Here is a 21,752-nt window from a genome sequence, read left to right as displayed (position 1 = left end):
TTTTTTTTTAACCCCCCCACTTCCCCCCCCTCATTAATATTTAATTCGGTATTTTCCGAGCCCAAAATCTCCACTATTTTCATTTCAAACGTAAGTTTTCAAGATCAAAATGAATCCTCCATTCATTTTCTACCTTTAATATCGTGGGGGGGGGGGGGAAATTCCTTTCCCCACCCCCCAAAAAAAAAATTAGATTTAAATCTCGCTTTAAAAAGGGGGGGAATAACCCAACATCCCCCAAAACTTTCCCTCCCAGCACTAAAAATTCCCTTTTTTTCCCCCAGTTTGGGGGTGGATGCACACACAGCCCCTTTGTCCACGACCCCCCCCCCCTTAAAGGTGGGCAGGGGGCCCTTTTGGGGGGGGGGGGGGGGCTGCATTTTTTTGAGCTGATGTCAAATTCGCCCCCGGTACCGGCCCCTTCCTCCGCCTTCTCCTCCTCCTCCTCCTCCCGAGCTTGGGATGAAAAGGGGACTCTTTGGGAAAGGTACAAAGCCCCCTTTGGAGCTGCCTGGCGGGGGGGGGGGACGGGGGGTTTTGAGGGCGATCGTGGTGATTTTGGTCTTTTTTTTCATATTATTTTAATTTTTTTATTATTATTTTAAAAGCGGGGGTTTCGCGCACTTTTCCTCCCCCCTATTATTTTTAACCGTAACACCAAAAAAAAAATTGGGAGGAGGGCGTCCCTCCCCACACCTTCGTAAACCCCCCCAAAAAAATATTTATAGCACCCCTCAAAGAAAAAAATTGGGTGAAACCCCCCCCCCCCCCAAGCACAACCCTGATACGAGACAGTGGAGAAGCCACAACTTAAATAAAAACTTTGGGAGCCGCGAAACCCCCCTCAAAAAAAAAAACCAAAACCCGCAACAACCTCATTCGGGGTTCCATGGGGGCTTTTTGACCCCCCCCAATTTAAAACGAGGGCTCAAGGCTGCGGGGGGGGGGGGGGGAGGGGAGGAACTGGCGCTAATTGAGTCGCGATTATCCCGAGTTAATGAGGCTGGAAAGAGGCCGGAGATAGAAGGGGGGGGGGAGTCGGGGGTGAAAGTATCGCGGGGGGGTCGGGGCGGACACTCCCCCCCCCCCCCCAACCCCCGTTTTGCAGCGAAATCGTGGGAATTACCGAAAAGAGCAACAAAAACCCCGATTCTGACCCATTTCTCACCCACCCCGGGGGGGCTGGGGGGGGGGGGGCCGTCTCGGAGCTCATCCCCCCCCTCCTCCAAAAATCACCCAAATGACCCCCCCCGGGGGGGGATTGGCGGATATTTGGGGTCACCAGGGAAGGGCGGGGGGCACATCCCAAAATTCCTGATGTTCCCCCCCAATTCCTGATGCCCCCCCCATTCCCGATGCCCTCCCCAAATTCCCGATGCCGCCCCCCCCCCAAGCTTGCTCTGCACCCCCCCATTTATCCATCCCAAAACCAAGAGACAACCCCAAATGTGCCCCCCCCCCCCCAAAATGACCCCAAACCCAGGCAGAACCGAACACGGGGACCCCCCCATCATGCTCACATCACCCCCCCCAAAAAACAAACCCTAAACCCCCCCCAAAAAAAAACCCCAAACCCCCCAAACCTCTTCGGGGGGGGGGTGGGTGTTTCACCCCATTTTTTTTCCCTTTTTTTTTTTTTTTGGAGGCTTCGGCAGCTTTTGATGCTTTTTGTGTCCCGTGTGTGCCCCCCCCCCCCCAAAAAAAAAAAAATATTTGCGGTGGCAAAAAGCCAGAGCTGCCCCGCGGCGTCCTCTGGGCGGGCACAAAGGCGCCCTCTGTGTCCTCCTGAGCCGAAAAAATAAAATTAATTTTTAAAAAAATCGGGGGAGGGGGGGGGGCAGGAAAAAAATTAAATAAATAAAAAAACCTTAAAGAAACACGGAAAAAAAAAAAAAAAAAAAAGCAACCCGAGGGTCCTGCGGCTTGAATGGAGATCGGGGTTGGGGGGGGAGGGGGGGTTGGGTTTTTGTTGGTTTTTTTTTTTGGCTGTGGAGGGAAAAATAAACAGCGGGGGGGGGGGATCCTGGAGGGGTCGTTAAGAGGAATTAAAGTCAGGGGTGTTGATGAAGTGTGCAGCCCCCACCCTGGGATTTGGGGAGGAAAAGTCTGCAGGGGGGGGGGTGTTTTTTGTTTTTTTTTTTGGGGGGGGGGGGTCACACTGTTTCCAGCTCTTGGGGGGGGTAAGAGGGGAAACTGAGGCACGCAGAGGTCCTCAGGGTGCTCAGTTCTGAGGGGGGGGGTTTGGGGGGGCTGCTAAAATTCCCTCCCCCCTCCCTAAAATAAAAGATGGGGGCGGGAAGAGGATGTGGGGGTCAACCCCCACCCCCTCCTTAAACACTAAGAATTTGACCCAAAGCACAAACCCCTTCAAATAAACCCCTGGAACACCCCCAGTGGGATGGGGGCACCCAAACCCCACCGCAGAGATCAATAAAAATTTCTCCCCCCCCCCCTCAAATTTGGGGGCTCAGAGTCCAACACCCCCCAGGAGGCAAAAACTCCAAAAATAAATCATTCCCCCCCAAATGCATCCCCTGCCCCCAAAATACATCATCCCCCCCCCCCCCAAAGTGCAACCCCCCACCCCAAAAAACAAGGTCACCTGTGTGTGTGTCCCCCCAAATCCAGGTCCCCACTGGGAACCAGTCCGGGGGGGGCTGGGAGCCAAAGGGCCCCCCCTGGGGGATGGGTGGGGGTCAGCACCCACAAAACCCAAAGATTTGGTCAGGAAGCTCCAATGTCCCCAAATATCCCAGGTGTCCCCAACCCCCTCAGGACGTCCCCAACTCCCCAGGACCTTGGGGACACTTTGGTGCTGGCCAGGGACAAGCTCAGCCCCCAGGCTGGGGACATCCCCGAACCCAAAGCTTCCACAGCTCCAACTCTTGGTTCCCCCCTGTTTTGTTTTTTTTTGGGGGGGGGGACAGGGGCGTCCCCAGGGCAGATGCCACCTCACCTGCAGGAGCTCCCAAACCCAACTCTATCCCAGAAAAATCTGGAATGTTTTTACCTGCAGCTCATGGCCCAAACCCCCCCAAAACACCCCAGGAGGACGTGGAAAAACCTCCCCCCCTCCCCTGCCCCCCAAGAAAGGGGAGGGCAGGAGGAAGGTTCTGGAAGTATGGAATAAAGCCCAAAAATTCCAGGCAGAGCTTTGGGAAGAGCTGAATGGAGCATTGAGTGGTGGGGTAGGAGAGTGGGGACTTTGGGACGTTCTCCAGTGGCTTTTTTGGAAAGAAGGGGCCAAAAAAAAAATAAAATTAAAAAATTAAAAAAAATGAAATTACTCCTGTCTAGGAATCAGGATCCAAGAAAAGTTAAAAAAAAAAAAAAAAAAAAAAAAAAAAAAAAAAGTCAATATGACCTGAAAATCCCCACAGTCCTGGAGGAGATGATTTATTCTATTAATAAGGCAAAAAAAAAAAAAAAAAAAAAAAAAGGAGGAATAAAAGCTGAATGCATTTTTGGTGGCCACGGAGGGCAGGGAGGAGGTGGGAGCCTCCTCAGGGTCCCCAGGCACAAGAAGCCTTTGAGAGGAGCAGTCTCTGCCCTCCTGGGTTTTTGGTTTTTTTTGAGGAGGAAAGAGCCAAAAAAAACCCCAAGTTGTTGATTTTGCTTCATTGTAAGAAGCTCTTTCAGCCCCAAGCTCCTGGGGGGAAGCTGCTACTGGAGGAGCAGAATCTCCCCCGAAGCCCCTAAAATGTTTTCACCCATTAAATTGGGCTAAAACCCCCCAAAATTAGGAGCACCCCAAGGATTTATTTCAACTCCAGGCCCTGAAACTTCACAGCAAGGTTTGGGCAGTTCCTGAGAATCCCAACAGATGAGAGAAAAAAAAAAAATAAAAAAAATAAAAAAAAGAGAGAAAGGATTAATTCTTTTTTTTTTGGTTTTGTTTTCCTCAGCTCTTTACTTGCAGTAAAAGATAGAAAAAAAGGTAATAAATGAAGTAGAAAACACCCAGAGGGGAGAGGGAAGGCTACAAACCAAGCTACAAACACCACGACCTTGGGGAGAGGGGGGGGGTGAAGAAAATGGGAGGCAAAAGGGGGGAATTTTTTGTACAAAACTCCAGCTTGCAGGTTGAGAAAAAAAGTGTAGAAAATATCCCTCCTGTCTCTGGAGACAAAAAATACAAAAAGTGGACGTTGTTTCTTGACTTGGACTGGGCAAGAAAAAAATAAAAAGGTTTCTGTACACGAGGAGCCGGTGAGAATAAATTAAACCATCTGCAAGCATCAGCATGGCCCCACCCGAGGCCAAGGAAGGAGCCTGGAGGAGGCAAAAAATTCAGAAGCAGCCCCCAAAATGTTTTTTTTGTGTGTTTTTTTTTAGGGTTTAAGTGCTTCTGAACACTTCAGGCAGGAGGGAGGGGGCCACGGCTCGTCCTGGAGCTGCACGTCTTCAGAGGTCCCTTTGGAAAAGGTTCTGACAACCTGGAACCCAGCATCACCCCCGGGGTAAAAAATGAGCAAAATCTGACTGAAAAGTTAAAAGAAAATAAGGGGAGGGATTTTTCCTGTTCAGCCCCTGGGAGCCAGGACAAAGGTGATAAAAAAACTCTGGAGCTCCTGCGAGGAGGGGAAGCTGGGGCAGAGGAAATCCCAGAGCCAGCCCAATGCACACAGAAGTTTTGTTCTTTGTCACTCCAGAAATAAAATAAAATTAAAAAAACAAACCCAAAAACCACAGAGAAATAATTTCTAAGTTATCTACAAAACCATTCAAGGGTGCATCAGCTCTGCTCCAGGGTTTGGTACCTGAATTTCTGAGTTCCGTCAAGAGCTGAGGTGAAAAAATTGGGAAATTCTTGCAGGGAGAGAAAAACTCTGTAAAAAGTAGAACTTGAACAAAGTTCAAGGAATTATTTCCAGGGATCCTCCAGCTCCTCCTGGATATCAGGGGGTTTCTCCAAAGGCCCCATCTGGGATGCCAAGGTTATAAATTTAAGATGAGGGCAGAGTTTGGGATGGGTGAGGAGATGCTGGCTGAGAGATAACACAGAAAAAAAAATGTTCCTCTAGATAAAACCCCCCTTAAACCCACCCCAAAAATGAGGTTTTTTTTCTCAACTGACTCAGAGCAAAGAGTATCCAGAGCCCAAAGTGTCTTCCCCTCCCCTGGAATTCAGCCTCCCCCCCCTCCAAGTCACACCATCAGCTCAAAGGTGGGAGCAAAAAGGAAAAAAAAAAAAAAAAAACCCCAAAAATCCAAAAGAAAGTTCCTCAAAGTTCCCCCTCAAGTCTCAGCACCTGAAAAATTGCTGGTGAAAAGGTTTTGGAGTCCAAACCCACCCAAAAAAAAAGAAAATTAAAAAAGGGGGGGATGACAAATGTGCTTCTGAAGGTTCCTGTTGTGCCTTGGTCCATGAGTGGAGTTTTTATCCCAAATGAAACCCGAAGGAGAGGAGGTTTCTGGGGCTTTGCCTGAAGCCTCCCGGGCAGCTGAAGGAATGGGAAAATCTGGGCACTTCTGCTACAATCTGGTGATGGAAAAGCAGCTCCTGGCCCTTCCCAGCATCAGAGGAGCTTCCGATGGAGAATCTCCCAGGCCATCCGCTTGCGGAAGTAGGGCATGTGTTGCTTTGGGGGGGGAGAGGGGAAAAGAAGAGGAAAAAAAGGGGAAAAAAACCCCATCAGTGTGGAGCAGGAACTGGGCAGCCCCTCCTCTGGTCCCCTGGGAGCAGCTTTGGAAGATGGGGCCTCTCCTGGGGGGAATTTCTTAGGGAAGGGGACAGGGGATGAGATCCCGAAGCTCTGAGGATTTTTTTATTTTTTTTTCATTTCAAAAAAATAATTAGCAGGAAAATATTCCCAAAGTGGGAGGGAGGTTGGTGAGGATCAATAGCACTAAAATTCAAGCTGCTGGTTCCATTCCATTCCATTAACTGGGATCTGGAAGGGGTCTGGGAGCTGAAGTGGGGTCCTGCCCCAGGGATCTGAGCACAAGAGGAGCCCCCAGGATGGCTCAGGGACCCCCAGGATGGCTCACAAGGAACAATTTGGAATTTTCTCCATGTGTCCCCAAGGAGGAAATTCCCCAGGGGTCAGGAATGGGTCCTGGTGGCCAAGGGTGGCCTGGGGGGCATCAGGAAAAGTGTGTCCAGCAGATCCAGGGAGGTTCTGCTCTGCCCTGGGAGACCCCCCCTGGAATCCTGGCTCCAGTTTGGAGTCTGTCTCCCCCTTTTCCCCCTCCCCAAATTCCCCCCCAGCTCTATAGGAACTTCCTTGAGGTCCCTTCCAACCCCTTGGGATGGGTGGGGGTGGCTGTGTGTGTGTCCCTCTCCCAGCTCTATGGGAACTTCCTTGAGGTCCCTTCCAGCCCCACATTGTGACCCTCAGGGTCTGTGTGTCCCCTATTCCCCCTCCCCAAATCCCTCCCAACTCTACAAGAACTTCTTTGAGGTCAGGGTCTGTCCTGCCCTTTTCCCCCTCCCCAGATTCTCTCCCAGCTCTACAAGAACTTTGAGGTCCCTTCCAGCCCCACATTCTGTGACCCTCAGGCTGTGTGTCCTCCCACCCTTTTCCCCCTCCCCAAATTCTCCCCCAGTTCTATGGGAACTTCCTTGAGGTCCCTTCCAGCCCCACATTCCGTGACCCTCAGGGTCTGTGTGTCCCCTTTTCCCCCTCCCCAAATTCTCCCCCAGCTCCACAAGAACTTTCTGGGTTTCTCTGAATTTTGCAGGATGAGAAGAACCAAAATGATGCTTTGGGTCACTTCACTCTGAGGAGCAGCACCATGAGCTGGGGGGGGGGGAGGGGGACACTTTAAATCCCCCAGAGAAAAGAGGCCAAAAAGGATTTGCCCCAATAAGGCTCAGGGGTTATCCCTGAGCAGGAGGGGCAGGGGGGGGGGTTACCTGGGTGAAGTTGATGGGTTTGTCTTTGGTGATGCAGTCAGCATATTTGCAGGCAAACATCCCACAGTCACTGCCATTCATCTGCTGAGGGATCTCCTGAAAAACAAGGACACAAAACCCAACTGCTGCTTCCCATAGGAGCCACTTCCCCACTTCCCACCTTCTAAAGATGGAAAGCTCCAAGGGAAGGAACCTCCTCAAATAAAACATAAGGAGGTAGAGTGTGGGGAGACCTTGGAGCAACTTCCAGCACCTCAAGTACCCTCAGACACCTCCAGGAGGCACCTCCAGGAATGTTGGGGATGGATTTGGGATGAGGCCCTGGAGGGATGGGAGGAGGGGGAACAGCTTGAAAGTGTCCGAGGGGAGCTTGAGGTTGGAGATGAGGGAGAAATTCTTCCCTGGGAGGGGGGGGAGCCCCTGGGTGTCCCCAGAAGCTGTGGCTGCCCCATCCCTGGAGGTGCTGAAGGTTGGGATGGGGTTTGGAGCCCCCTGGGCTGGGGGGAGGTGTCCCCATGGCAGGGGGGTGGCACTGGGGAGGCTTTAAGGTCCCAGCAACCCAAATCATCCCAGGATTTGATGATTCCAGGGCTGCAATGCCAGCAGAAGACAAGAGGGTGGCAGCAGGCATGGAGGTGGCAGCAGGGCTCAGAAATCCCCTTCTGCTCCCAGGTGGGATAACAAAGCAGCCTGGCCACAAGATCTGGGATTTGGCCACCATCTGGAGTCACCAGGAAAAATGGAAAACCAACCAGGAAGAAAAGCAAAGCCCAAGAGAGACCCTCCAGACCTACCTGGCTCTTCTTACTGAGCAAGGCCCAGCCATTGGTGTCCAACTCTTTCCTTTTCTTGTCCAGACTTTCCTGTTTTAAATATTGCCTGGAGGGACAGGAGAACAAGGAAAGCTCATTTAGAGGAAGGAGGGAAGCCAGCCAGGACCACTGGATGTCAGTTTACCTAAGATGTCCTCTCCACATGTTTGCAGAGTTAATGCAAGATGGGAAATCCAATATTTTTCGTCTCAGGATTGACCATTTAAAAAAAAATAATTAAAAAATAAATAAAAAAGGGGCTCTCTATAGACCCAGGCTTTGAGGCAGGGATAGAAGGACCAAGGAGAAGTTAAGAACTCATCCAAAAAAAGTACCTGCCAAGCCAGAGAGGCAAAACCACAAATAAACCAAGGAGAAACAAACCTAATTCATGGGAGAGTGACTGATGGCAGCGGGAAAGCTGCAGAGCCAGGGCCCCTCGCTGCTTGGGGACCTTCCCTGGCACCAAGGGAGAGAGAAGCAAACATGGCAAAACCTGAACAGCATCCCAGCAGCTCTGGAACAATCCCCCTGTGTGTAAAGCATCCAAAAAAACCCAAAAAAAACCACCAGGAAGCTCCTCTCCAGGGGGTGGTGGGTTCAGCTGCAGTGCCCAATGTTCTCCTGGAGCTTTTCAAGGTTTCTCTTCCCTTCTGGATTTTCAATTTCTTCTCACCACAGCCAGCAGGTGCTTTCCAGGAAAGGCAGACCAGAGGGGATCACCCTGATTTTTGCAAATAAAACCCGAGGCTTGGGGGTGGGAGGGTGAGAAGCCTGGGAAAAGCCCCCCCAGGGGCCTCTCCTGAGCTGTTGCTCCAGGGATTGGGTCAGGTAGGGAGCACCAGCATCTGGTGGGATCTCAAAGAGCTCCCAGCAGAGCCAGAACCACTTCAGTTCCCAGAACCAGAGAACCAGCAAAACTCCCAGGATCTGACCCATCACCTCTCCACCAATTTGGCCTCAATTCCAGCACTGGAAGAACAGAAAGGGCTTTTCTTTAATTTTTTTTTTTTTACTCCTGCCTCCTTGAACAATTTAGGAACTCTACCCAGACCTAACTGTGTTCCTTGGTGGATATGAACATCCTGAACCATTCCTTTCCCTGGGAAGTGGAAAAAGTGGAGCTTGGAAAGGCCACAGACACCAAGGAGGACTTGAAGGAGCTCAAACAGATGATGCAATGGGACCAAGATTCTCCTAATGGCCCTAAAAATTCCTCCTCTGCTGTCTCCCAGTGCAAACCAGTTTTGCAGACACCTTGTGCTCCTCTTGCTTCCCAAAAGGCCCAGGAAGATCCAGGGAACCTTCCTGGGTGTTTGGCATCTTCTCCAATCAGCCTGAGGAGCCCCCCAGGCACTGCAGGAAGTTTGGAGAGGAAAAGCAAAGGCTGAAATGGTGCTGGCTGGAAATAGAGGGGTCAGGAGGGCACCTGGCAGGGTAAAGAAGGAAGGTTTGGCTGCCACCAAGGGGAGATGGTGCCATTTTTTGGAAATTTGATCCCCAAAGCCTTGGCTAAATGACATCTTGCTGTCAGTAAACACCAAAAGGTGGAGGGGGCAACGTGAGCCAGAGGCAAGCTGAGAAGATGGAGGCTCCAAGCTGCTGCCAGTCAGGGGATTTTTCTCTGTCTTAACTTTAAAGAATCACCCCAAGAAAACTCTGCTGGATTGAGGAGCACCTGAAACCCCCCCCAAGGCTGCTGAACTAAGTCAAAGGGGCAGCAGAAGCAGCCAGCAGGTCCAGCCCTAGCCTAGTGAGCTGGTCTCTAAAGAAAAACCAAAAAAATTAAAAAAAAAACCAAAACAGAACAGCAAGAAATGGGTTTTAGCTGGATGAAAGACTGCAAAGAAGGGGACTCTGCCTCCTGAAAGTCTCCCCAAGACCAGGTCAGGCCCAGACAAGCATTTTTTCTCTGCCTTCATTAGCTGGGAGTGAGCATCCAGCTCGGAGCTGTAATTGCTCTTGGGAAGCTCTTGGGACTCAGCTGCAGCTTGGACAAGATGGGATCAGCAGGAGGTAAAGCTCCAAAAAACAAAAGTTCAAAGCAAAGGGGAAGGTGGAGGAAGGGACCAGACAGGGGGAAAATGTTCATTAATTAAAAAGGAACTCTTTCCAAATTTAAAGAAAAAAAAAACACAATCAAAAAGTCACCCTGGTCATTACTACCTGAAGAAAAAAAAAATAATAAAAGTAGCACACAAACTGCTCACAGCTCAGTCTGTGAGAGCTAGGGATAAATAAAAGGATGATGCAGGAGAAGGAACAGGGTTTACAGACACAAATTTGGGGCATTTGGGGAGCAGAGTTGTCTGGCAGACAGGGAAGGAACTTGTGGAGCTTCCAAAGAGCTGAAGCTTCAAGCAACAAAGGTGCTTTCAGAGCTGGGTTTTAGCTGTGACTGCCACCAAGAGCTGAGAGGTGCAAACCAAGCAGGGAATTTGGAGCCTTTTTCTAGAAAAGTGAGGAAATAACCCCTGATGGGGGGGTGGTGGAGCTGTGACTGTCACCTGGGTGGTTTCTTCAAAGCAGCTTCCAAAAACCCAACCTGAGATCAGTGCCCAGCAGAGAAGTTGTGGAAGAATCACACCAGTCCCTGGCTAAGAAATGGGGGGGGGGGGGGGGTCTGGTGCCACCTCTTGGGTGGGGACTGGAAGAAAATGCCTTTAAAACTGTCACAGCTTCAAGAGGCAGAACTTAACTTGAGGAATTTGGGTAGGACCTCAAGGAGAAAAAGCCTGAAGACCTCACATTTCCAAGCTGGTCAAACCCCAACGTGCCCGAGCTGCTCCTCAAACGCTGGGAGCTTCAGAGCTCAGGTTCCTAAAGCTGAAAGGGGATTTTTCAGCCTTCTACACACACACAAAACACACAAAAACCTGAGCAGGTCCCTGAGGGAATTGTTGAAATCAACTCCACAGCTCACTGCTAAATGTCTGAGAAGCCTGGAGGAAAGGGCAGGGCAAGGTGAGGAGCAGATAAGGAGGTTCCAGAGGGGGCACTCAATTTTTCTGCTCTCTCCCCCCCCTGAGATGTCCTCCTCCTGCACTCAAATCCCCTTTTCAACTCCTCTGAACACTTTGGGTTAGGGCTGCTCCAAAACTCAGCCCCTCCCAGCAGGGCTGAGCCCCCCCACTGCTGCATTTCCCATGGAAAAAGCTCAGAAATCCAGAGGCTCAAAATCCCCTCCAGGTCTCCCACCTCAGCTGGGTCAAAGCCCAAAACACCCAAACAAAGCTCTGTGAGCACAAAAATCCAGAGCCCTTTGCTCACTCCTAACCCAACCAGTGGCCCTGGCCTTTTCCTGTGCCTCAGTTTCCCTCTTCTGTCAAGCCTGGCTAAAGCAGGACACTCTCCACACCTTTAGGAAGCTCTAAAGATTGAAAGCATGAAAGGGTCACTAACCATGAATAGGACCTGGGTCCCCTCTTCCCGGTGTGATCCTCCCACTGCATTCAACCAATAAAAGCCTCCTAAAAGGAAACAAGAGGGAAAAACATTACCTCCAGGGCAACACTCACTGCTTGGCCAAAAAAAAAAAAACCCCTCCTGGCCTCTGCTGCTCCCTGCCAGCAGCTCCAAGGATCTGACCTGCAGCACATTCCCAGCTCCCCCTTCCTTTCCTCCCAGCTGCTTCATTGTCCCTGGGTTTGTTGGGAGGTTTTTTTGGGTTTTTTCTATTTTTTTTTTCATAGAATCAAAGAAATTCCAGCTGACAGGAGTTGGTTTCACCCCAAACCATCCCTGCCCCACTCAGCAGCTCCCACTCACCCCTTCCTCCACCAAAGAGGCACAAAAGCCAAAAAGGGACTTGAAGAGACCCTGCTCTGAGCCATTTCCAAGGATTTGATCATTTTCCTCTCTTTTAACCAACACAGAGCCCCATGGAGGAGGGAGACAAGTTTGGTTTTTTTTTTTTTTACAGCTCTTAAAAGGAATTCTTGCAATGAACCCAGTGCTGGGAGGCTGCAGAGCACCTGAACTGGAAAACCCAAGGTGCTAACCAGCCTGGAAATGGCATTTTTCTGCTGTCTGCCTTCATCAGCCTTCACATTCCTGGACAGGAGGAGTGACACCTCCCCTGAGAGCCTCAGCTTCGTGCCAGAAGCCTCTGGATCAGATTCCTAAGTTGGTCTTGGAGCAAAGCAGAAAATGAGAAACAGAACTGATGGATGACCCCGGGGTCACCAATCCATTGCCATCTGATTTCTGTCACCCTCAGGGCCCTCCCTGACCCAGGGACCTTAAAAAAAAACTTGGGTTGTTTTGGTTTTTTTTCCATCCCTGCCCAGGGAGATCATTTTTATCACATTCCACTCAGGAGCACCTTCCAAATATAGGAGAAGAGGTCTGGGGTTGACCTGGAAGCACCACAAGAGCTCCATCCCCTTTTGGAGAGCAGCTCAGGGTGGGAAAAAAAAAATTTGCCTCCTGCTCTGGTTTGGAGGGTGTGTAACAACCCCCTGGAGAAACTCAGGAGGGAAAAGAGACCTCTACAAACCTTCCCCACAGCCTGGAGCCAAGATCCTGCACCCTCCCTACACCACCACACTCTCCAGAAGCTCTTCCTTGAAAACAAAGGGCTGAATTTTGCCACAGGCAGGAAAAAATCCCACCTGGAAGAAGGAGGGACCAAGAGATCCTATTTCTTCAAGTAGCTGCAGAAGAGAAGGACCTTCAGGGGCCCAGAAGCCATCCTGTCCTCCTGGAAATGATGCCCAAGGACTCCTCAAGCCTGATGATCCTTCAAAGAAAAGGTCTGAAAGCCAAATGTCCCCAAGGAGGTGACAGCAGCCTTGCTGAGGGATTTTCTGGGAAGAGGTGGAGCCCTGAATGCTCTCTGGGAGCAGCTTTGGGACTCTGGTGGCCCCACACAGAGTGGAACAACCAAGAAGTTCCTCTGGATCCTCCTTTCAGCCCCCAGAAAGGGAACATTCCCACAGAAGATTTGTTCCAGAGGAAAAGAAGAGGTCTGATGGTCTGATTTGTTATGTTTTAGGGTTTTTTTCCACAGAGGTACAACTCAGAAGTTATTTTACTCACAGCAATATCCTGCAGGCTTCACTGTTGATCCCACCCATGGAGTCATAATAAGTGATGGTTTTTTTCCTGAAATCCACAACCTGCACAGAGAGAAATTCACTCAAACACAGCCCAAGGACCCCAGAAAGTCACAGCTTGTAACCCTCAAGCCAGGAGCCCCATGGGGGGAAGTTTTGAGGAGCTGCTGCTGCTCCTGAGGGACCAGGACAAGGGAGGAAGAAGAGGAGGGGGGAGGCAGGAGCCAGGGGTGGTATCTGACACCTGAATCCCTCCCCCCCCATCCCCTGGCAGAGGCTCTGAAGGAGTCTGGGGGAAGGGGGAAACAAAATCCCCCTGGAGAGAGAAGGCCTGGAGGGAGCTGAGTGCTCAAAGACACCCTGGGAACCTTTTGCTCCACCTAAACCACACCCAGGAGCTCCACAAATCCTTTTACTCCACCCAGGCGCTGCAGAAATCCTTTTACTCCACCTAAACTCCTATCAGGAGCTGCACAACGATTTTTACTCCATCTAAACCACACCCAGAAGCTTCCAAAATCCTTTTACTCCACCTAAACCACACCCAGGATCTCCACAAATCCTTTTACTCCTCCTAAACTCCACCCAGGATCTCCTCAAATCCTTTTACTCCACCTAAACTCTTCCCAGGACCTTCAAAAATCCTTTTACTCCACCCAGGAACTTCCAAAATCCTTTTACTCCACCTAAACCACACTCAGGACCTGCATAAAGATTTTTACTCCAACAAAACTCCACCCAAGAGCTGCAGCCACCCTTTCACTCCACCTAAACTCCACCCAGGATCTCCACCAATCCTTTTACTCCTCCTAAGCTCCACCCAGGAACTTCCAAAATCCTTTTACTCCACCTAAACTCCACCTAGGAGCTGCACAAATCCTTTTACTTCCCCTAAACTCCAACCAGGAGTTGTAGCCCCCCCCTTTTTCTTCACCCCAGCCTTCAATTTCAGCCCCAAACTCCAATTTTTCCCCAACCTCCTCCCTCCAAAGCCCCAAACTTCTTGCAGGGGCAGCTCCTCCAGCCCTGCTGGGAGGAATCTCAGGACTCACCGCCAGGCACCAGTGGACTCCCAGGTGGATGGGAACCAGGAGAAGATCCACAGAGAAGATATCCACTTTTTTTGTCCACCTCTTGACTGCCTGGTAGCCAGCTGTTTTCAATTTGGTGAAGAAGAAAGTGTTGAAGGCATGGACTGTAGGTAACCCCTTCTCTTTGCTCCTCTCCATCAGCAAATTCATGTAGAAATTAATGATCTGGCAAAAAACAAAACAAAAAAAAAACCAAAAAAACAAAACAAAACAAAACAAAAAACAAAAAAAAACAAAAAAAAAAAAAAAAAAAAAACAAAAAAAACCAAAAAACAAAAACCCCAGGAAGGATTGGAGAGGTTGAACACTTATGGAGCAATCCTCTGCTCCCAAATTGGGTTTGTCCCAACCTGTTCCCTGGGGAACATTCCACCAGCTCAGCCTTCAAACCTTCAGAAGGGCAGAGAAATTTAGGAATGCAGCTTTCCAGCTGGAAAATTTCTATTTTGGGGGTTCCTGGTGGCCACAGTTCCCCCCCCAAACTCTCTCCAGGATGCCCAAGGGGCTGCTCCAAGCCCAGGGCTGAGCTGCTCCAGAGAGCAGAGCTCTCCCCTTTCCTCTGGCTTTTTTTTTCCAGGTTATTTTGGTCACTTTAAGCTACTTGAAACAAAGAAAAAACCATTTAGGGTCTCCCCAGGTGGCTGCTGACCTCATCATTGAGCCAGTTGAGGTTGTTGAGGGTCTGGATGTCCTTCCTGGTGATGGTCAGACGGAAAGCTTCGCTCAGCACCTCGTCCTGGTTCCCTCCCCGGAACACCTGCTTGATTTCCTTCTCCATTTCCTGCAGGAAGGACACAGGGAAGGGAATTCCTGCTCCTCTTGCCCGGTGTTCCCACCTCAAAAAGCAGAACCAAGCCCAGGCTGAGCTTTGGCTCCTGCTGGACCCAACTCCAGGTTGAGTTTTTGTCTCCAACCCCAGGTTGAGCTGTGGGGTCCTGCTGGATCCAACTCCAGGTTGAGGTTTTGGTTCCTGTTGGACTCAAACACAAATTGAGGTTTGGTTCCTACTGGACCCAACTCCAGGCTAAGCTTTTGGTTCCTGTTGGACTCAAACCCAAATTCAGGTTTTGGTTCTTATTGAACCCAACCCCAGGTTGAGTTTTTGGTTCTTGTTGGACCCAACTCCAGGCCGAGATTTGGTTCCTCTTGGACTCAACTCCAGGCTGAGATTTTGGCACCTTCTGAACTCAAACCCACATTGAGGTTTTGGTTCTTATTGGACCCAACTCCAGGCTGAGCTTTTAGTTCCTGTTGGACCCTTTTGTCTCCTCTGAGTAGGAAGATCCTCCCAGAAAGCAGACACAGACCCAGACACCCACACAAGCTCCATCTCCCCCCTCACCTCAGTGATTTCAGGGAATTCCTCTTCACTCTCTGCAGCTTTCCCATCCTCCTCCTTCTCCTCAGGGACAACAGTCACAGGGATTTCCTTTTCCAGAGGCACCCGGAGATTTAAATCCACCACAAATCCTGCACTGAGTGTTCCTGCAGCCTCTGGGGGAGAAGGGACTCAGCACCACCCCCAGGAAAAGGCCCCTGAGGTCCCCAAGTTTCAAAATCCCCCCCAAAAATCCAGATCTGTATCCCCCCCATCTCTGGAGCACATCCCAAAGTGCCTCATCCCACCTGGATTTTACAACAACCTGGGATGGAGGGAACCCTCAGGAAGGGCAGAGCTGGGAGGGGTGGTTGGGATCCCAGGAGATGGGAATGGGCTGGAAAAGTGGGAAAATTCCATCAGGAAAAGTGGAGAGGATGAACCCCAACCCTCAGGAGAGGTGCAGGGAGGTCCCTGCTGGGAAGCAGCTCCATGGAAAAAGCCCTTGGAATTCCCCAGGGGTCAGGAATGTGCCTCAAACTTCCCTTTGGGAAAATGGGACCTCTCAAAAAAAAAAAAAAATGGGAGCAGCCACAGGGCTCATGGCTTGAGGGTGGTGGAGCCTCCTCTTCCCTACAGGAAATATTCCCAATTCCCTCAGCCTCTCCTCATGGGAATTGCTCTCCAGATCCTTCTGTGAATTCCAGAACTTCCATGTCCTTCTCCCAGGGAGAAGGAGCCCAAGCTGGGGGTTCCCTTCTTGGCTCAGGTACCACCCAACACCCCCAGCTCCTTCCCAGGGCTGCCTGGGGTCGTTGTGACCAAGGTTCAGGACCCCGTTTTTGGCCTTTTTAGACCTCATTTTATTGCCCTTCAACCCCTGATCCAGTTTGTCCAGGTCCCTCAAGCAGGATCAGCACAGACTGGGAATGTTTCCCCCCCATCCCCCCAATCCCAATACTCCCAAAAGCTCTGCCAGGGGAAGGGGGAAGCCACAAAGCCCCCAGACCCATAAAAAAAAGGCAAATTCAGGCTTTCTTTTTTCTTTCTAATATGTTTCTACTCCAACATTTCACCTGCAAAGATTCTTCTGCCTTTACCTGGCTCTGCAGCTGCTGGGCCAAAGCTTTCTGCTCCTCAATTTGTCTCCACCTCTCCCGAGCTCTGGAATCGTAGACACTGGTCCTGAAAAAACAAAAAAATAATAAAAAAATCCCCCAAACAGATTCAATAAGAAGAAATCAGGGGTTTTATTCCTCCCCTGAACACTCACAAAGGGAATAAAGGAGGAGCAGAAAATATGTACTCACAGTTCTTTGATCCACAGCTCTGCCTGGAAGAAGGGGAGGCTGGAAAAAGGGAGGGGAAAAAAAAAAAAAAAAAAGGGGTGAGGATTCTCCTGAAAGTGGAAAATAAATGATTGCCTGAAAACTGATTTTTTTTTGAAGTATAATTTGAGGACAGGCCTCCTGCTGGAGTGATGGGAAGAGCCCTGAATCCCTCAGAACCACCCTCAGCTCCCCCTGGAACTCCAAGCACTCCTGGGCCCCATTCCCAACCTCTCACCTGGGGGCTGGGGTTCTGGAATCCTTGACCTTGAGCAAAATGACAGAATCAGAGCCTAAAAAAGGAAATATTTAGTGGATGCTGTTAGCCTGGCAATCACCAAACTGCTGCAGGAGCCCAGAATTTGGGGAAGGGGGGAAAAAACAAAAAAAACAAAACCCAAAACCCACCAAGCCCAGGTTGACCACAGACAGTTGGAGGTTTTGAGGGGTTTTACTTTGGATGTTTGGGGTATTTTGGTTTTTTGGTTTTTTTTTACCTTCAGACTGTGTGTTAGCTGCTGGTGGATTTTCCTGTTGTTGCTGGGCTGCGGAGTTCCTGGACTGGAAGATACTGGGAGGGTAAAGTGGGGGGGAGTAGAGGGAGGGTTTGTGTGGGGGCTGCTCCTGGAGGATGGAGGTGGCTGTGGGGGAAGGGGCAAGGCTGGGGGGTTCAAAAAGCTTTGAGTTCTTGCTGGGGGCTTCTTTGAGGAGAGTTTTGCTGGAATTGGAACACCTGGAGCTGGGAAAAAAAGGAAATAAGTTCCTGGCAGATCCCCCAGGGAGCCTGGGAAGGGGATTTTTTTTTTCCATACTCACAGGTGGAAAGGGAAAAGGGAAGAAGGCTTGGAGGTGGAAAATTGTTTCCCTGTCACCATCTGGAGGAGCTGCCTGTAGATCTCCCGTTCCTCCTCCCGGACAGTCTGCAAGGAAACAACCAGGAAAAAGGAATTCCAGAGGTAGGGATTCCAGGGATAGCACTTCTGGATTTTCAGGGATTTGAGGGATCTGATGGAACTCAGCAGCCACCCTCAGCCCAACCAAGGGGAGCAGAGGAGCAAACCCCACTGCTTCAAACCCCTCCAGGGCTTTTTTTTTTTCCCCCCAAATGGAACAAAAAAAATTCCCTAAAAGATCTGCAGGAGTTTTTTCCTTCACCTCCTCTGCTGTGCTGATGAATCTCCTGGGGGTTTTCTTGGGGCTGAGGAGGCTGCGGCGCCCGCTCCAGGAGGGGCTCTGGAGGGGTTTGATGGGAAAAGCAGAAACATGGGAATGGTGGTTGGATTTTCCCACAAAAGTGGTGGCTGTCCCGCTGCAGGGAGAAAAAAAGGAAAAAAAAAAAAAAACAAACCTCATTTATTTCCCCCCCTTGGCTCCTCTGAATCCCTCAGCTCCTTCTTTCCCCTCCCCAACCTCAGCCCAGGGCTGAGCGAGCTCAGGAATTGGGGATTTTTTTATTATTATTATTTTATTTTTTAAGGATTTGTTGGGATTTGATTTGAAAGTGAAAGTGTCCCCAAATGCCACGAGGTGGCACTGAGGAGTCCCTGCCTGGAAACCCCAGCCAGGACCCCCCAAAAGGGCTGAACCCCAGGGTTTGTTTTGTCCCCTCCTCCCCTCCCAGGGGATTTTTCCCCTTTGCAAGAAAACCTTAAAAAAAAAAAAAAAAAATCAAAAAAACCTCCAAAAAAACATCACCACGGGGATTTTGGGAAGTGATCCAAGATCCCAACCAGGCTGGAAAGGTTTTGGAGCAGCTGCTAAAACAGCTCCAGCACCACAGGCAGAAAACAGGGGGAAAAAAATGGGGAAAAAAAAATAAAAATAGTGGGATGTTCCTCTCCCAGATTCCCAGGGGGATATGGAAATCCCAAAACATGGAGAGGCTCAAAATTCCAAGGGTTTCAGCACCGGGGGGCCACTGGGAAGGAGTTTTTGCTCCCAGATTCAGTGCTCAACCCTTTGGCTTTGTCCTGCTCCTAAAGGAAGAGCTCAGGAGCCAGGGATGGGGTTGGACACCTGGAAAAGGCTCCAGGAGACCTTGGAGAACAATCCAGGGCCTGGAGGAAAACTGGGAAGGGACTTTGGAAAAAAAAGGTTTGGAGGGCTGGGATGAGGGGGAAAGGTTTGGAGCTGAAGAAGGGGAAATGGAAGGAATTCTTTGGGGGGCTGGGGCTGCCCCATCCCTGGGGATGTTCCAGGTGGGATGAGGATTGGAGCCCCCTGGAATGCGGGGAGAGGTCCCCATGGCAAGGGGGGGGGCTTTAGGGTCCTTCCTATCCATCCCCTGATCCCAGAATTTTAAACACCACCCCTCCCCCCTCTGGCCCTGCCCCCTCCTCACCCCAATCCCTCTTTGTATCCCCCCCCTCAGGGGTTTTTGGGGTGAAATTCCCCATTTTTCAGAGCTCCCAAAGCTCCTGCACCCACCTGGGGTTCTTCCGAGCTTCCAGGTAAGAGCCACGACTCAGCCTGGGTTTTTGGGGGGGGGCAGAGCCCAGGGGGGGCCCCCCCAAACCCCTCCACTGCCCATTGGCACTGGAGCCCCCAGAGCTGGAGCTCTCCAGGGAGGGAATTTCTGCAGGGAGGGGGAAAAAAGAAAGGAAAATTCAGGAAAAAGCTCAAATTCCCTCCTCAAGCTGAGGGGAGAAAACAGCCCCAAAAATTGATATTTGGGGAGGGGGACACGAGGGGGGGTCCTTACCTGGGCTGTAGTTTAGGGCACAGGAGGTGTTGGCAGCAGGGCAGGAAAAACCCCGGAGCTTGGAGGGGAAAAACTGGGAAAAGGGAAGAGCCCAGGGTTAAACCCTGAGCCCCCCCCCGGGAGAGAAAACCCCATGGGGGAGGGGTAAAAAATTCCAGTTCCCCCCCAGCAGAGCCAGAAATCAGTGGGGGACCCCCCCCGACCCCACAAAACAGCCCCAGGGGGGAACTGCTCCGCCAGCTCCTCCCCCAAGCTGGTTTGAACTGGTCCAGGGGGGGGGCTGGACTGGGACCGCACCCCCACCCCCCACCCGAGGGCTTCCTGGGTTTTCCTTCCCCAATTCCAGGTGTTTCCAGGCACTTCCCCCCCCCCCGGGGGTTCCAAGTTCCCCTTTGACCCTTCCCCCCCCCCCCCCGGAGAAAAGGGAACCAAAACCCCCAAATTCCTGATGCCCAAATTCCTAACAACTCCCAGATAATTCCTGATAATTCCCAAATTCCTGATGTCACTCCCGAATTCCCAATGCCCCCCCAATTCCCGATCCCCAAATTCCTGATAATTCCCAAATTCTCGGTGCCCCCCCCCCCCCAGTTGCTCTGAGCCCCCCACCCCATTTTTCCCTCCCAAACCCCCGAGATGTGTGTCCCCCCGTACTTTGGTGTCCGGTTGGCTGGGGGGGTCCCGCAGGGCCGTGGCTGAGGGGGGCGGGAAAGCCCCAAAACCGGAACCGGGTTTGGACCGAGCCGCGTCCCGGGGCTCCATTCCTCAGGAATTCCGGGATCGCATCCGAGAGGGAAAAAAAACCCCGAGAGGTCCCGGGCGGGGGGGAGGAACCGGGACCGGGCGGGAGAGCTGGGGGGGGGGTGGAAAAAAAATGAGGGAAAAAGATCAGGGAACGAACTGTGAGAAGGCGGCAAAACGGACCGGAACCGGGCCGGAGGGGAAGGAGCGGTACCGGGGGGGGGGAAATGGGCCGGGGCAAGGGGGGGGAACGGGACCGGTACCAGGGGAGAGGAGCGGGAGCGGTACCGGGGGGAGGGGGGGGAGCGGGTTTGGTACCGGGGAGGGAGCGGGACCGGGCCGAGGAGGGCGGGAAGCGGGACCGGTACCAGGGGGGAGGAGCGGGAACGGTACCGGGACAAGGGGGGGAGCGGGACGAGGAGAGGGGGACCGGGACCAGGCCGGAGCGGTACCGGGGGGAGGGAAGCGGGTTTGGTACCGGGGGAGAGGGAGTGGGACGAGGGGGCGGGAGCGGTACCGGGAGGGGAGGGGAACGTGTTCGGTACCGAGGGGGTGGGAGGGTTGGAGCGGGACAGGGCCGGGGGAGGGGGGGAAAAGGGACCGGTACCGGAGGGGGGGGGGGGGGGGGGGGGTTGGGAGCGGTACCGGACCAAGAGGAGGAGGGAGCGGGACCGGGCCGAGGGGGAGCGGGAGCGGTACCGGGCCGAGGCGGGAAAAGGACCGGGCCGGGGGGGCGCGGTACCGGCCTAGCCAGGCCTCCCGCGGGTCTGCCCTGAGGCGGCACCGCCGGCCCGGAGCCGCGGGGAGAGGCGGAGGTTGAGGGTTTGTGTGTGTGTGTATGTCCCGCATCCCCTCACCGGCACAACTCGGTTCCGTTCGGTTCGGTTCGGTTCCGCCGCTCCTACCGGAAGTTTCCCGCTCGCGCCTTTCCCGGGCTCGGTGGCGGCTGCCGGCAACGAGGCGGCCGGAAGCGGAAATGGGCGCGGGGAGCGGCGGAGCCGGAAGTGACGTTACACGAAGGGACGGGGAGGGGGGCGCTGGGGGGGGGGAAGGAGGGAGAAGGGGAAAGGAGGGGAAGGCGCCCCCTGGCGGCGCGGAGGTCTCGAGAGGCACCGAGACCAGTACAGACCAGTACAGCATCCCAGTACAGACCAGTACAGACACCATGGCATCCCAACACAGACCGGTACAAACACCGCATCCCAGTACAGCCATCCCAGTACAGACCAGTACAGGCCAATACAGACCAGTACAGACACCACAGCATCCCAGTACAGCCCAGTATAGCCACCACAGCATCCCAGTACAGCCCAGTACAGCCCAGTATACCCACCCCATCCCAGTACAGTGGGGGTGGGGTCACCCTCAGAACCCCCGAGCACCCCCCCCAGGTCAGTGCTGGGACCAGTATGGGACTGGGACCAGTATGAGGGGAGAGCTGGAACCAGTGGGGGTGCAGACGGGAACCAGTAAGGAGAGGAGGCTGGTACCGGTAAGGGAGACAAACTGGGACCAGTAAGGAGGACAGACTGGAACCAGTAAGGAAGGCGAACTGGTACCAGTAAGGGAGGCAAACTGGTCCCAGTAAGGAGGACAGGCTGGTCCCAGTACACACATCCCGTCCCCAGTAACCACTCGGGACTGGTCCCAGTAAGGAGAGCAGACTGGAACCAGCAGGGGAGACAGACTGGTCCCAGTAAGGGAAGCAAACTGGTACCAGTAAGGAGGACAGACTGGTCCCAGTAAGGGAGGCAGACTGGAATGAGTAAGGAGAACAGACTGGTCCCAGTCAGGACAGTCCCCAGTAAGCAGGACAGACTGGTCCCAGTAAGGGAAGCAAACTGG

The 21,752-nt window shown here is 52.2% G+C and overlaps 1 protein-coding gene across 1 annotated transcript; it reads right to left on the bottom strand.

The window, feature by feature from the left end:
* Positions 1-3,875: 3,875 nt before the first annotated feature.
* Positions 3,876-20,857, bottom strand: SENP1 (SUMO specific peptidase 1). Its single transcript, XM_071732837.1, is given in 18 exon segments — positions 3,876-5,582; positions 6,860-6,955; positions 7,654-7,738; positions 12,712-12,791; positions 13,781-13,984; positions 14,469-14,600; positions 15,162-15,284; positions 15,287-15,313; positions 16,238-16,322; positions 16,448-16,486; positions 16,704-16,758; positions 16,963-17,204; positions 17,282-17,385; positions 17,621-17,774; positions 18,893-19,040; positions 19,167-19,239; positions 19,821-20,018; positions 20,765-20,857. Coding segments are annotated over 17 exon segments (1,818 nt in total). The 5' UTR covers positions 19,929-20,018; positions 20,765-20,857; the 3' UTR covers positions 3,876-5,519.
* Between the last annotated feature and the right edge of the window lie 895 nt (positions 20,858-21,752).

Source organism: Heliangelus exortis, unplaced genomic scaffold (assembly GCF_036169615.1).
Source record: "Heliangelus exortis unplaced genomic scaffold, bHelExo1.hap1 Scaffold_94, whole genome shotgun sequence".
In the NCBI taxonomy this organism is placed as follows: Eukaryota; Metazoa; Chordata; class Aves; order Apodiformes; family Trochilidae; genus Heliangelus; species Heliangelus exortis.
The sequence above is the reverse complement of the archived record's forward strand: the minus strand, read 5'-3'. Positions and strand labels throughout refer to the sequence as shown.